A 15,625-nucleotide genomic window follows, 5' to 3' on the forward strand; every position below is an offset into this window, starting at 1 on the left:
AAATTGAAAAAAAAAACAAAAAAAAACTAAAACAGCTTCTTGGAGTCAAATAAGATTTTCAACATTGTTTAATATCTCAAACAAAAGAATATATTAAATCAGAGCTTGCTACAAACTCATATACTCAACAGATGTTAGAATTCTGACTATGCAATTTGCTACAGAATTCTAAAAAGTCAGTTATGAGTATACGAGTATAGCTCAGGTTCATATCTTCTTTCCTCTTGAGATATTAAGCAACAATCAAATTGAAAAATTATATACAATTTCATTGTACTAAAGCTATTCGTTTTACATTTTGCAATAGTTGTCCTTCAAGAAAAACAATTCCTTATAAAATAGACTTGTAAAACAGATTCTTATCTAAATGTGGAAGGGGAAATAATCTGAAGTTTCTCAATTTACTTTTCTCTTATGCTCTGGAGCAAATAAATACAATGAGGGAGAAAAACAAACAAAAAACACATGCTATAAATATATAGTATTTTAATATTTTCAAAAACACATACAAAATGGGAAAAAAAAACAGACTACCTACTTTACTTTAAAGACTACATTTGTAAAAACGTTGGCACCAGTTAATTTTAGTTTTTCACATATTCCAACAATAACTCAGATTTTCTGTGCATAAATAGTGTTTACTTGATTTCATTAATTAAATGGACAATACCTTGGTTAAAACTAGTTTAGCACCACTGCATTTTAATAGAGCGGACTCAAATCACACAGACATATCATAATAATTGACCCCCCCATGTCAATACAGGTCAATAAATTGCATAATACATTATATGCAACACATAATTGGTGCATGGTAGCATGTGTCCAGATGCAATGACAATGCCTTTTCCTAGGATGATTAATGATCCCTATAGGAAGCTCCATTGAAAACACACTGGCACAAATAGAAGCAAATTGTTCTGTGAATTTTTATTAACATTTCTGTTATTCTAGGAGACATCAGCTACATACATTGTATACATCAACATACTAAAATAAATATGGCTAAAATACAATTCCTGTACTTTTGCTAAAAGTGCATTTAGGACTTATATGATGGAGAGGACCATGTCAACACCTAACTGGTTTGATAAGAGTTTGCTCCAAAACATGTTATACTACACTAGAATAGCAAAGGCAAGAAAAAAATACCATTCTGCTCCTAAATGGAATGAATATTTTGTACAGAGTACTAAGAAGTAAACATCAGGACTCCTCATAAAATATTTAAAAGTACGCTTTGTACATAGGTATTTCATTAAAAAAAAATGAATGTGAAGCATTATCATTCCTCCTTGTGATGTCACTTGCCCAACCCAAGTTTTCTATATACAAAAAATCTCATCAGGCATGCTATATCCAACCATCCATTTTTCTACAGACTGAGGTTCACATTCCCGGTATTGAGTTTGCCACTACTCAGGCTATGAATCATAGCAATCATACTTGAATGCTTGCTCAGCTCTTCTTGTTGGGATTTCACAGTTGCCTCCTTTTCTTCCAAGCGTGCCTCCAATTGAGTCTTTTGAACTTCTAGTGAAGAAGCCTGTAGTGGAAACAAAAACAGTTTAAAAGGCAGATCTATTCATGTTTAAATCAAGCAACAGGTAATGTAAGTTAGACCAGGCACTGGATCCCAATGAATGGACTACATTAAAGTGCAACAAAAGTTAGGCCTCATACATACGGACAATTTATATGTTTAATACACTTTCTTAAATCTTATTAAACATTCAGACTCGGATACGTTATTTTTTTAAACTAAGTGAAAGGACCTGTATACACATACTTTGACACGTTTTACTGTGCATTAATTTTGATGTTGCGTGCAGAAGAGGTAATGTGGGGCAGAAAGGTGACTAACTGGTTAGCACTTTTGCCTTACAGCACTGGTGTCATGAGTTCAATTCCCAACCATGGCCTTATCTGTGAGAAGTTTGTATGTTCTCCCCATGTTTGCGTGGATTTTCTCCGGGTGCTCCGATTTCCTCCCACACTCCAAAAAACATACTGGTAGGTTAATTGGCTGCTAACAAATTTACCCTAGTCTGTGTGTCTGTCTGTGTGTGTTAGGGAATTTAGACTGTAAGCTCCAATGGGGTAGAGACTAATGTGAGTGAATTCTCTGTACAGCGCTGCGGAATTAGTGGTGCTATATAAATAAATGGTGATGATGTTGATGCTCAGTAAATACAATGGTGTACTTTGGAAAATGCATTAAGTTCATGTCGTAGCTCTGAGATGCATTGCTGAATATGCTTCTAGTGCTCTGTTAAAGAGAGGACAGGCACAAGGTTTGGCTACACTTTTGACCAGTGTGAATACAAACCCTAACTTTGAAATATTTCACATGTATTCATTTAGGGGTCTCTAAACATTTGTAGGCTCAGAACCTAGATTAAGATTGGGAATCATTTACAGAACCCAATTACATTTGGACTTTACTGACCCTATAATTGACTACAAGAACGTACAGGTTTGGGATCAATTATCCAAAGCGCTTGGGACTTAAGACTCTCAGGACATACAATTTTCCATAATTTGGAGTACCATTCCTAAAATCAACTAATTTATATTTAGTTAAACCTATCTTACTCCACATTGCTTTTGATTTTTCAGCTCCTAATTAAATGGATTGTTTGGTGGTGCTCCTAACAGCGATTGAAATAGGCAGCTGAACACCCATTTGACCTGTCCACCCAGGCCACAAAATATTACCTATACTTCCTTTTAAGCCCAAATAGAAATTGATGAATAGAGGATGCTTTGCATGAGACCATGGAACTTGAGTAAAGAAATGGTGCAAGAAAGGATTTGGATTTATTAATCATGACAGTAGAGTTTGGAAGGATAAGACCAGACACTTAGCGAGGAGTTTAGAGTTTAAAGGTTAAATTAGTAAGAGATACAGCAAAAAATTGTAGATCCCTCTGACCCCCTAAAGATCATAAAGTGTATTGGTAACAATGGTGGGTTAAGGAAAATGAGTGGGCTTTTAATGCTATGTACACAGAAGCTTGCAGACTATTTCTTGCTGTCAAATTCTGTTTCCATGGTCAGGCATACGAATTTCCTGTAGGACGGAGATTCATCTTTTTATGTATGTGTTTTGCTATCAAATAAATGACTTGGCACATCATTTGTTTTGAAACCGTTGCATGATATAAGTAGAAAGGGCAGCTTTCTTAAATTTATAATGTCAGATGTCAATGTCACAGGCAGCTCAATGGGTGTTTTTAATCTACAAAAAATACCACTTGAATAATACCTCTCTCTCTTTTTTTTTTTTTTTAAGTGGACTGGTCACTTACGAAAAACAGAGGCCATCCATTTTCTGGACTAAACTAGTATCTATAATATAAATGCTTAGTGGCGTGTGTTAGTCTGTCTGTGTGTGTGTGTGGAAAAAATAAAACCAAGCTGCAGCGCCACCTGCTGGGCGGAGTTATACACTGACCTACTAAATTCTTAGTGTGTGTGGGAAAAAAAAAATTCAGAAAAGGGCTGAAATTTGGTATACTAAGATGTTTTTAATTTGTTAATTTAATTTGTTAACTGTTAAAAGTGTTTATAAAGATTTAAAAAAAATATATATATATTTCTTGAAGGAGAAGTGACAGTGGGGAGTGGTTGGTGGTTGCCGGGGGTGACAGTGGGGAGTGGTTGGTGGTTGCCGGGGGTGACAGAGTGAGAGGAGTGTGATACTCAGGACCGCTGAGAGAGATCCCTGTGTCTGGATAGACATCTGGATAGATGTGGCGATGAAAATGAAGGATGAGGTAATGGAGAAGAATGATGAGGTGGTGACATGTGGACAAAACCACATTAAAAAAGGGCACTTACGTCGGGAAGTAACGCTCTTCCCTTGAGGAGGCCTGGGCTATGGCCCAAATGCATGACAAGAACCTTTTTAACACCTTAAGTAGCTTGATTTGACTAGAATGCATGAGTATCATGCACGGGTTAACTTGTGCAGTATATTTGCCAAGAATTAGTGACATCACTGATGCACTGCTTTACTAATATTGCCTCCACGATGCATAGGTGACAGGTTCATTTTAAAGTAGATTTTTTGTTCTCAGCAATAAATATTCTTTGATAGAATTATCATTATAGAATATAGATGAGCATAAAAACACCAGTATGATTTATCAGAATAGTTTTTAGAAAAAGAAAAACAGTTTACTACAACTGCCGAGTTTACCACATTATTTGAGTGGACCTATTTAGTCAATTATACAGACAACCAAAGAAAAATGTAAAGAGTAATTGTGTTTAGCAGATTTAAGTATATCTTAACTCATTAACCCTGTTTGAATGTTCTATCACCCCCTAAATGCTTCGAAGACTTATGTTTTGAAGTACGGAAGTCATCTTTAGAAGAAATGCACATTGGGGACTATATACAAAAGTGCATCAGCTGATTAACACTTTATATGGCATTATTTTGTAACTTCACCATTGCTGCATTCATTTCATCATATTATGCAGAAAATAAACCAGTCTGTGCTAGGGGACATGTACCGCATAACTATACTCTGAAGCGGCGGTTCCCAAACTGTGCGCCGCTGCTCCCAGGGGTGCCGCGGCGCTGTCACTGGGGTGCCGCCGGCCAGCCATATAAAAAAATAAAGAACACAGAAACTTACCAATCCGTCGGGCGCCGGGACCCAGCAGCCTCCTCTCTCCCGCAGCTGTCACTGAATATCGACGTCAGTAACAAGCTGCGGGAGAGAGGAGACTGCTGGGTCCCGGCGCCCGACGGATTGGTAAGTTTCTGTGTTCTTTTTTTTTTTTTATGGCTGGCGCCTGGCGCGGGGCAGAGTTAAAGGGACAGAGAGCAGAGGATGGGGACAGAGGGCAGAGGATGGTGACAGAGAAGCAGAGGAAGGTGACAGCGGAGCAGAGGAGGGGGACAGCAGAGCAGAGGAGGGGGACAGCAGAGCAGAGGAGGGGGACAGCGGAGCAGAGGAGGGGGACAGCGGAGCAGAGGAGGGGGACAGCGGAGCAGAGGAGGGGGACAGCGGAGCAGAGGAGGGGGACAGCGGAGCAGAGGAGGGGGACAGCGGAGCAGAGGAGGGGGACAGCGGAGCAGAGGAGGGGGACAGCGGAGCAGAGGAGGGGGACAGCGGAGCAGAGGAGGGGGACAGCGGAGCAGAGGAGGGGGACAGCGGAGCAGAGGATGGGGACAGCGGAGCAGAGGATGGGGACAGCGGAGCAGAGGATGGGGACAGCGGAGCAGAGGAGGGGGACAGCAGAGCAGAGGAGGGGGACAGCGGAGCAGAGGAGGGGGACAGCGGAGCAGAGGAGGGGGACAGCGGAGCAGAGGAGGGGGACAGCGGAGCAGAGGAGGGGGACAGCGGAGCAGAGGAGGGGGACAGAGAAGCAGAGGAGGGGGACAGAGAAGCAGAGGAGGGGGACAGAGAAGCAGAGGAGGGGGACAGAGAAGCAGAGGAGGGGGACAGAGAAGCAGAGGAGGGGGACAGAGAAGCAGAGGAGGGGGACAGAGAAGCAGAGGAAGGGGACAGAGAAGCAGAGGAGGGGGACAGAGAAGCAGAGGAGGGGGACAGAGAAGCAGAGGAGGGGGACAGAGAGCAGAGGAGGGGGACAGAGAAGCAGAGGAGGGGGACAGAGAAGCAGAGGAGGGGGACAGAGAAGCAGAGGATGGGGACAGCGGGGCAGAGGATGGGGACAGAGGGCAGAGGATGGGGACAGAGGGCAGAGAATGGGGACAGAGAGCAGAGGAGGGGGACAGAGAGCAGAGGAGGGGGACAGAGGGCAGAGGAGGGGGACAGAGGGCAGAGGAGGGGGACAGAGGGCAGAGGAGGGGGACAGAGAAGCAGAGGAGGGGGACAGAGAAGCAGAGGAGGGGGACAGAGAAGCAGAGGAGGGGGACAGAGAAGCAGAGGAGGGGGACAGAGAAGCAGAGGAGGGGGACAGAGAAGCAGAGGAGGGGGACAGAGAAGCAGAGGAGGGGGACAGAGAAGCAGAGGAGGGGGACAGAGAAGCAGAGGAGGGGGACAGAGAGCAGAGGAGGGGGACAGAGAGCAGAGGAGGGGACAGAGAAGCAGAGGAGGGGACAGAGAAGCAGAGGAGGGGGACAGAGAGCAGAGGAGGGGGACAGCGAAGCAGAGGAGGGGGACAGCGGAGCAGAGGAGGGGGACAGCGGGGCAGAGGATGGGGGCAGAGGGCAGAGGATGGGGACAGAGGGCAGAGGATGGGGACAGAGGGCAGAGGATGGGGACAGAGGGCAGAGGATGGGGACAGAGGGCAGAGGATGGGGACAGAGGGCAGAGGATGGGGACAGAGGGCAGAGGATGGGGACAGAGAGCAGAGGAGGGGGACAGAGAGCAGAGGAGGGGGACAGAGAGCAGAGGAGGGGGACAGAGAGCAGAGGAGGGGGACAGAGAGCAGAGGAGGGGGACAGAGAGCAGAGGAGGGGGACAGAGGGCAGAGGAGGGGGACAGAGGGCAGAGGAGGGGGACAGAGGGCAGAGGAGGGGGACAGAGGGCAGAGGAGGGGGACAGAGGGCAGAGGAGGGGGACAGAGGGCAGAGGAGGGGGACAGCGGAGCAGAGGAGGGGGACAGCGGAGCAGAGGAGGGAGACAGCGGAGCAGAGGAGGGCGACAGCGGAGCAGAGGAGGGCGACAGCGGAGCAGAGGAGGGGGACAGCGGAGCAGAGGAGGGGGACAGCGGAGCAGAGGAGGGGGACAGCGGAGCAGAGGAGGGAGACAGCGGAGCAGAGGAGGGGGACAGCGGAGCAGAGGAGGGGGACAGCGGAGCAGAGGAGGGGGACAGCGGAGCAGAGGAGGGGGACAGCGGAGCAGAGGAGGGGGACAGCGGAGCATAGGAGGGGGACAGCGGAGCATAGGAGGGGGACAGCGGAGCATAGGAGGGGGACAGCGGAGCATAGGAGGGGGACAGCGGAGCATAGGAGGGGGACAGAGGGCAGAGGAGGGGGACAGAGGGCAGAGGAGGGGGACAGAGGGCAGAGGAGGGGGACAGAGGAGGGGGGACAGAGTGACAGAGCAGAGGAGGCGGGACAGCGGGCAGAGGGGGCAGTGTGTCTGGATGCAGAGGGGGCAGAGTGCCTGAGGGCACAGTGTCTGGATGCAGAGGGGGCATTTTTGCAAACTAAATAAGTATTTCTGTCCTGACCTAAATACTTATTACAATTTTTTGACCCAACTACTGCTAAAACAGGACTGCTCAATAATTATTTTGGAAGGGTGCCTTGAAAAAATTTGGAGACTCTAAGGGTGCCCATAACTGCAAAAGTTTGGGAACCACTGCTCTGAAGTCTTATAACACTTATAGAAGGTGTACGTCAATCAATTTTATTGTCCAACAAAACGCCCCAATTTCAAAATGTTATTTTAGTATTATTGTTAATTTTTAAATCAACCCCACATTTCAGAATCCTAATTGCACCAAAAAATGTGAACAGAGCCGTTTCTTTTTTTTATTACATTTTGCTAAAATCAATCATGGAAAATTAAAGCATCTTACCCGAATGCTCAGTTCCTTCCTTGCTTGTTCAGTTTTACTCAATTCTTTACGAAGGATATCAATAGTTTCTTCCATATCTTCTTTTTCCTTTTGTTTAGCTTTAACCTTGTCCTCGAGGCCTTTCACCTTCTGTTGGAAATCTACACACAAAAAACAACCCCCCCAAATCAAAATGTGAAGTAAAAACAAACCCCCCCAAAAAACTAGCTTTCCTCCAGCTCTCCCCTAGTGGCTCCAGGCAAGATAGGAGAGCCATGTGTCGCTTAGAGAAATCAAGAGTGAAAGATATTTTGTACGCTTTCATTTACAAAGCTAAACCTACTGTAGAAAAAGGGTTTTGGGACAATATTTAAATTCTGTTTAAATTCAAAGTATTTCCAATCTAGTTTAAACAAACACTGACAGCTATAAAACAACAAAAAGTTACAAGTTAGATATATGAACTTCACTTCATATACAGAGGGGTGTGTTCCCTTCCTGCATTAGTTAGAAAGAAGCCACTCATAACAAGAACGTGCTATTGGGGACACAGCTTCTTCCATTATGGAATTCTTCATTCTGCTTCCTCCAATTCCCCTTTTCACATCATGTAACTGCAAGTGCCACATGCTTCCCTCTCCCCTCATTTGCTCATTAACAAGAAGGAACAGGTTACTACCCCCCACTCTGTCAGCACACTCATTCCCTGAAATATTCTGTACTGCTTTGACCATTCTTATTTGACTGTTTTACCCACTTCAAAAATGGGGATACAAGAACAAGCATGGAGATGAAGGTAGCAGCAAAATGTTGCTATGATTCTACTTACCCCAGGTCATTACTTACTCAGTATTTTGCTCTCCCTGTCCTGCAGCTGCTTGGCTAAGTCTTTTCTTTGGTTTTCAGTGTCGTCTAACTGTGCCAGAGTTCTGAAATGCAATTTGTATAATACTCTCAGATTGGATAACAGAATTATAAAAACATGTATTAGAATTTATTTTACTGTTGTGTGTTGGCTTTAAAGACCAATGCTCTAAAATAAAATAAAATATTATGCATCTTAGAGTTGTGCAGTAAGTTACGCAAGTTAAAATGTTAAAATAAGTCATGGGGTACACAATGAGGGACATTTCTGAAAACTGGTTCAAATAGAAATTTATTTTGCCTGTAGCAACCAATCAATTTAAAAACACATTTGCTACTGTAGTTTAGAAACTGTAAGCAAACAAACATCCAAAAAGGTTGCTATGGGCACCACCACCTTTCCCTGTTTACCTATGCAAGTCCATCATTACAATTCTATCTGCATTGCAATGGCTGGTATTATTTTGGTGAATAAACTCACTTACACAGTAATATGCAGCACAAGTTATTTCTAGTCAGCTCTTTCTTTAAGCTATGCCCATGCTCGATTTCTATATAATATACTGGTGTTCTAATCCACTCATCTAAGGGGGTTCCTAGAGTAATTCAGAGTAATCTAATAAAGTGCAACAGTCAGTCCTAATTCATATATGAAAAAAACAAATGGTGAAATTTCATTATTCCATGTTCATGCGAATAATAGGGGGAGAAAATGTGAGAAAATAACATTTAAATAATTTAAAAAAATAATAGAAAAATAATCAAACTTACTTCTCATTCTGAATCTTTAGCGAGTCATTTAGTTTTTTCATGGTTTCAGCCTGTTTATTTAACAAGTTGTAGGATCCCTGTAGCTCCTTATATTGTTTTTCACAGAGTTCATACCTACAAAATAAATATATGGTTATTGCAAAACATTTAATGTCTGGTGCACATAGATTCAAAACTATAAGCCTATGCCACTCCACTTCCAGAGGGCTGCAAGTATAAATTGTACATCCATGCAGCGCTCAGAACACACCCTTAATCTTTCTCATTGACCATGATGGAAAGAAATGGAAAGTTAGGAGGAATCAGGCTTATCGTTTTCTGAGCATAAAGACAGGCCAGTCTCTAAGACAGGCTGGGGGGCACTTCCAGGGTCAGTCTTAAAAAACAGTGATAGCATCACTGAATGAAAAAAACAGGAACCAGGAATTATATTCCTGGTGAAACCAGTAACAATAATAGTGTATAATAGTGTATTGGCCTCCTGAGTGAGTGAGCACATCAACTCAAAACGTTGGCACTGAAAGGGTACCGTTAAAAGGAGAGCTTCTAGGACAATGGCATTTGACACTTATGAATGTCATGTACATGTACCGAATCAAAGTGCACAGCACATTTCTCACCAGTTTCTTCTCATACAGAAAACCAGAGGTGTTTCTCAACATTTTAGGACCAGGTTCTCGAACACACTCTAATTAGAAACTCTTATAAAAAAAAAAAAAAAAAAAGAAAAAAAGAATTCATTCTGTAAGACCATACTAAATTTTCTGACGTCTCACAGCTAATAAAAATCAGACTGATTCTACAAATCTGGAACAGAAATCAAATAGAAGGATATTACAAAAGATGTTAAACATACTGCACAATGTTCACCTACTAGCTCTGATACAATACAACTGGCGCCAAATATGAGCATCTAATAAAAATCCTCCATCCAACCTATAGATATTATCAAATAAACATTTTACTAGCATACCATTATAAACTCCGGCAAAATATGGAAATATGACATTTTTCAAATAAATCATAGAATTACAGACGCGTGATTCCTTACTTCATAAGATGGTCGGCGTAGGAGACCTTTAGCATCTCATGCTCTTCAGCAACTGCCTGCAGCTTCTTGCTGTGCTGGAATAACTGCTCAATGTCACTCTTTGCTCGTTCTGACTCAAGCTGCTGAGACTTTAGAAGTAAGCTCAGCTCCTCATTCTTTCTTTCTGTGTCCTTTAGCATTGTAGCAAGCTTTCTCGCCTGCAATATTAAATACATACATAATTCATATACTTAAATTCAGAAACCACTCCCAGTTCTATTAGACCTAAACATTTCCTAAGATCAAGAACACTGTACAAATAAAACGCTTACAAAAAAGTATACAGATATTGGAAAGAATATTTAATTGTTAGGCTTTCTGTATTTTGACATACACATGTTCAACAAAATTGTTAAGTTGGGTGTAAATAATCTTACAATAAATTCAAAATATCCTTTTATTTTTTTCTATCCATTATCAATTGTTTAAATAAAATTATTACCAGTAAAAATCAGTTTGAAATGTCAAAATAATTACTTGCGCAAATAAAACGTATCATGGCCACTAACTCTTAGTGAATACTATGTCGTAAGCGAACTATACTCAATGAGTACACCGATCAGTCACAACATTAAAACCACTGACAAGTGAAGGAAATAGCAGAAATTATCTAGCTACAATGGCACATGTCAAGGGGTGAGATATATTAGGCAGCAAGTGAACAATCAGTTCATGTTTTGGAAGCAGGAAAAATGGGCAAGAGTAAGGATCTGAGCAACTTTGACAAAGGTCAAATCTTGATGGCTAGACGTCTCGGTCAGAGCATCTTCAAATCTACAGGTCTTGTGGGGTGTTCCTGCCCGGTATGCAGTGGTTAGTACCTACCAAAAGTGGTCCTAGGAAGGACAACCGGTGAACCAGCGACAGGGTCATGGGCATCCAAGTTTCATTCATGTGCATGGAAAGTGTAGGCTAGCCAGTCCGGTCCAACGCCACAGAAGAGCTACTGTAGCACAAGTTGCTGGCTAGGATAGAATGGTGTCAGAACACCACAGTGCATTGCAGCTTGCTGTGTATGGGGCTGCGTAGCCACAGACTGGTTAGAGTGTCCATGCTGACCCCTGTCCACAGCCGAAAATACCTACCATGGGAACATCAGTGCCAGAACTGGACCGTGGATCAATGAAAGGTGGTGATCTGTCAGATGAATCACATTTTCTCTTACATTATGTAGTTGGCCGAGTGCGTAAGTGTCGTTTACCTGGGGAAGAGATGACACCAGGATGCACTATGGGAAGGAGGCAAGCTGGCGGAGGCAGTGTGATGCTCTGGGCAATTTTCTGCTGGGAAATCTTTGGTCCTGGCGTTCACGTGGGTGTTACTTTGACACGTACCACCTACCTAAACATTGGTGCAGACCAAGTACACCCCTTCATTGCAACGGTATTCGCTGATGGCAGTGGCATCTTTCAGCAGGATAATGCACTCTGCCACACTGCAAAAATTGTTCAAGAGTGGTTTGAGGAACATGACAGAGATCACGGTCTTGACTTGGCTTCCAAATTTTCCAGACCTCTATCCGCCCGAGAATTTCTGGTGGAAAAACAAGTCCAAGCCAAGGAGGCCCCACCTCGCAACTTACAGGACTTAAAGAATCTGCTGCTAACATCTTGGGGCCAGATACACAATATTAGACAGGTCTTTTTAAGGTTTTGGCTGATCGGTGTCTATTGCTGCATTATGATATTTAATAATAAAGAGCAAGTGAAATGTTAAACTGACATTTTATTAGCACTGCTGTACAATGCAAGCAGATTTACCTCTGCAATGTATCACTCTCACCTCTGCTTCAGCTTGTGCCCTTTGACAGCGGTACTGTGCAATCAGTCTGTCTGCTTGAGCAAGGGCCAATGCTTTTGCTTCCAACAAATCCTGCAACCGACTTTCTTTGGACTGCAAAAAAAGTCAACAGCAGAATAATTACACTGCGCCAATATGTTTCTGAGTAAGGGAATGCATAAAAGTCAGTACTCACCGCTAGCGCAGATAATTTTTGCTCATAAACATCCATGATATCAGAAATCCTTAAATCATGGACTTGTTCTTTCAACTGCAATAAAAATAAATAAAATGAAAAACAAAATTAATGGGATAAGAGTCCAAACACATTTCCTTAAACAAGGCCAATGGTTTGGGTGAGGGGCACAGGTCAGCCACAACAGAGGTCCCCATACACATAAAAAATAAAATGCTCTGGAAATACTTGGCACCAGACATGACACTGAACATTAGACTTGGCACCAAATATGGCCCCATCTAGTGTCTGCCTTGCTAGCAGTTTACTTAATCAGTGCCGACTCTGGAAGCTGTGGCATATGCGGTCAGCTCCAGGTAAACTGAGGCCTCTTGGCATGTAAAATTGTACAGAGATTTACAAAAATAATAAAATAAATAACATTTCAGCCATTATATTTTTACAATCGTAAAATGGAGGTAATGTGTATGGAATCAAGATATGCATATCTAATTCACATGGTATTGGCACTTTATAAGCAGTGGTGACCATGCCCAATAAGAACTTCTTGTTTGTAGCTAGTTTGAACTTGTGTCTGTCTTCCTTTTACTTTACCTCCATTCCCGATTGTAGCTTTTGTATGAGATCCTGGATATTTGAGGAGGTTATATCTACATTTGGTATTTTGGAGGTCTGTGGTGATTTACAGGTGTTTGCAAGAACTTGCATTCCAAATCTTTTTGATGGATGGTCTGTTTCTTGCTGTATGTATGCATTGTTAGCAGCAATACTCTCTCCAAGCCTGAAATACAGAAAAAATAGACTCAACATAAAAATGTGGCGGGACGGGGTAATCAAAGATAAGATTTCTAAATACATTAATTGCCCAAACACTCGCATTTTAAATAAAATCACTGTTTGGCAAATTAATGTGTCAACAATGTTTTATAGACGTTTTCTGAGCTTTTTTTTATTAATTTCAATGGCAGTCTAGTTTCAATGGTGTTTCCAGCATGTGTGCCCCACCCTTCAAAGGGTGCTATGCTCTTCCCAGAAACTAGGATACCAAGGTAATGAACAAGATTGGGACGCCTGGCACCTTCCAACTAGTGATTTCAGAATAATGGACACAGAAGACCCCTACCCATTATACCAAAAGAGTACAAAACAAACACAGAATATTAAAATACATATTAATTGAACAACACTGCCCAAAAGCTTTGTTCATTAAATATAAAATCTTTGTCCTTTACTTGTTGTAGTACGACCAGGAACCCCCACCCCTGCACCCCTGAAAGAATGTGATAAAATGCTAGTGATTTGCTGCCAGCAAGAGGGAGTCCCTGGTACTCCCAGCATTGATAATATAGTTGCAGTCCGTGCCTTTTTATTTTAGGATTTTTCCCCCTTCTATTTAGACCAAAACAGAAATAAGGAAGAAAGTATTTATTTCCCATTTTGACTATAATGAGAATGGGAATGAGGATTTTATTTTATATTTAATAAAGTGGTGAACGATGGTTTGAGAGAGTCTTATTAAATTTAATTATATAGTTTAAATATAGTAGATCGGGAATATAGCCAGCGCTATTCAATGCAGGGCTGCAAGCACCGGAGGCCTATAGAGGCACAAGTCCTGTGTTGACCAGCCTGGGCTGGTTTTCACAAAGACAGGGCCCCCCTTCCCAGTTATATAGTAGAAACCAGCTCAAACTGTTGTGCATCTGGAATGGATAAAAATCTGAGGGGCATGTTGTCTGTTTTTATCCATTACCTGAGATTTTCCATTAATGTATTTACTTATACAGGCTTTGCTGTGTAAGAAAAAGACTGCCAAGGAAGAGGTGACAGCTAATGGGGATAATCCCCTCCCTCTACTGGTCAAGTGCAACATGACACTGTCTATAGGACAGGTCTCCTCTGCCATGTTAGCCCAAGTGCAGGGCTAACAGCTATAGAAGCCCCCACCTGACCAATACCTCGACCACCAGAGGTCACGCACTGTTTCCAACCCAGGACACTGTGACTAGAGCTCACCGCTGCAAGACGCATCTCAATCTAAGGAAGACTGACTGGGGCTGTCATTGCAGACTGCCCAGCTCCTAGAGCAGTCTGGTAGCACACAACGCGATGCAACTTCTGTCGCTCACCCACACCAGGTCCTCAGTCACTTTTATCTGCAGTTTATGGGTAAAACCCATGGGAAGCCCTACTTTCAGGAAGCAGGGCAGTAGAGGAGGTGCCTCAATCAGTGCCTAGGTTCTGCTCTGGAGACCTAAATGAGACACCATTCAAAATCAAATATGTAAAAAGTAAGAAAGTAGCGTGCAGTTCAGCAAATGCTAGTTACTCACACAAGTGCAGGGAAGTCTGGTAATGGTGCAGCTTCAAATAGTATTCGAAGACCAGCTTGAACTCTTTCTCTGTTATCAGAAGTTATTGCAAAAGACAATGGTGTGATCAACCGTTGGTCCTACAAAAAGAAGAACATTTGTTGGTGCAATGAAACCAACGAAATTCAGCATAATTATGCTCTTATTTGAAAAACATGGTTAAGAACCTTAAGAGTTTACGCACCCCTATACATTTTCCCATGATGCATTTGCCCAAGACAAATCGCTTACAAGAAAAAAAAGAAAAAAAAGAGCAGTGGTGATAAGGCAATATTAAGTCCTATGATAAATATGTCTCCGTATTCACACTTAAATTCAAATCCAGCATGCTGACAAACAAACATGTTTGACTTAAAGTATGATGTGTCTGTCCATTATAAGGTGGTAAGTAACTGGCAAGTATGTTTTCAAAAATATATGTCTGCACATAAACCTCATAGCTGGACAAATTATAGCATTTGTTAGTCAATCAACTGTCACTGAGGCATAGTATACCATATGTACAATTATCAGTACATCAACAATGTCTAACACAGAGGCTGTCCGGTGCACATCAAAAGCCTGCAGGAAATTTGTTTATTCTGCCTTTCATACACTTGAGCCTGACAGTAATGCTGTCTCTTCAACATATGGAAATTTACCGACACTTGGCTCAGAGATAGAACAGCAGAGGCAGATTGAGGCACGGGCGCTAACTTTTGCAAAAACTTTTTAAAAACGGAAGTCATCCCCATTATGACATTGGTTTCAAATGATCATACATATTGACATTTGCAAATGTATCCTTGTTTACTCTGATCTATATTTTGTCCATGTCTGCACTGCTTGGGAATTCTCCAATAGAAAAACTCAAAAATACACATACAATGCTGTTAACAAACTATACCTGCAAAATCTTATAGAAAGCAGCTTCCATATTTGTTACCAACTGCTTTAGTCTGCTCATGAGATCCAAAGTCTTCAGAATAACATCTGCAGAAACATTGCTTTGTGCAAGAATAATCATAATTAATATACATTATTTGATTGAATCAGTGCGAATATAAATTTTAGAGATATTAAAAA

At 42.2% G+C, this 15,625-nt stretch overlaps 1 protein-coding gene across 2 annotated transcripts in view; it reads right to left on the reverse strand.

Moving 5' to 3' along the window:
* Nucleotides 1-469: 469 nt before the first annotated feature.
* The window catches only part of CIP2A (cellular inhibitor of PP2A), a 45,919-nt gene continuing 30,763 nt past the window's right edge, over nt 470-15,625 (reverse strand). The window contains exons 12-21 of one of the 2 annotated variants that reach the window (XM_075194918.1): nt 15,447-15,546; nt 14,522-14,640; nt 12,843-12,969; nt 12,189-12,263; nt 11,996-12,106; nt 10,175-10,371; nt 9,124-9,237; nt 8,335-8,417; nt 7,510-7,649; nt 470-1,546 (exon numbers count right to left, since the gene is read on the reverse strand). In XM_075194918.1, the coding sequence (XP_075051019.1) occupies nt 1,376-1,546; nt 7,510-7,649; nt 8,335-8,417; nt 9,124-9,237; nt 10,175-10,371; nt 11,996-12,106; nt 12,189-12,263; nt 12,843-12,969; nt 14,522-14,640; nt 15,447-15,546 (1,237 nt within the window). In that variant the 3' untranslated portion in view covers nt 470-1,375. Of the gene's footprint in view, nt 1,547-7,509; nt 7,650-8,334; nt 8,418-9,123; nt 9,238-10,174; nt 10,372-11,995; nt 12,107-12,188; nt 12,264-12,782; nt 12,970-14,521; nt 14,641-15,446; nt 15,547-15,625 lie in introns of both variants that reach the window. The other variant, XM_075194916.1, reaches the window with a different exon arrangement.

Source organism: Mixophyes fleayi, chromosome 2, assembly GCF_038048845.1.
Source record: "Mixophyes fleayi isolate aMixFle1 chromosome 2, aMixFle1.hap1, whole genome shotgun sequence".
Lineage (NCBI taxonomy): Eukaryota > Metazoa > Chordata > Amphibia > Anura > Limnodynastidae > Mixophyes > Mixophyes fleayi.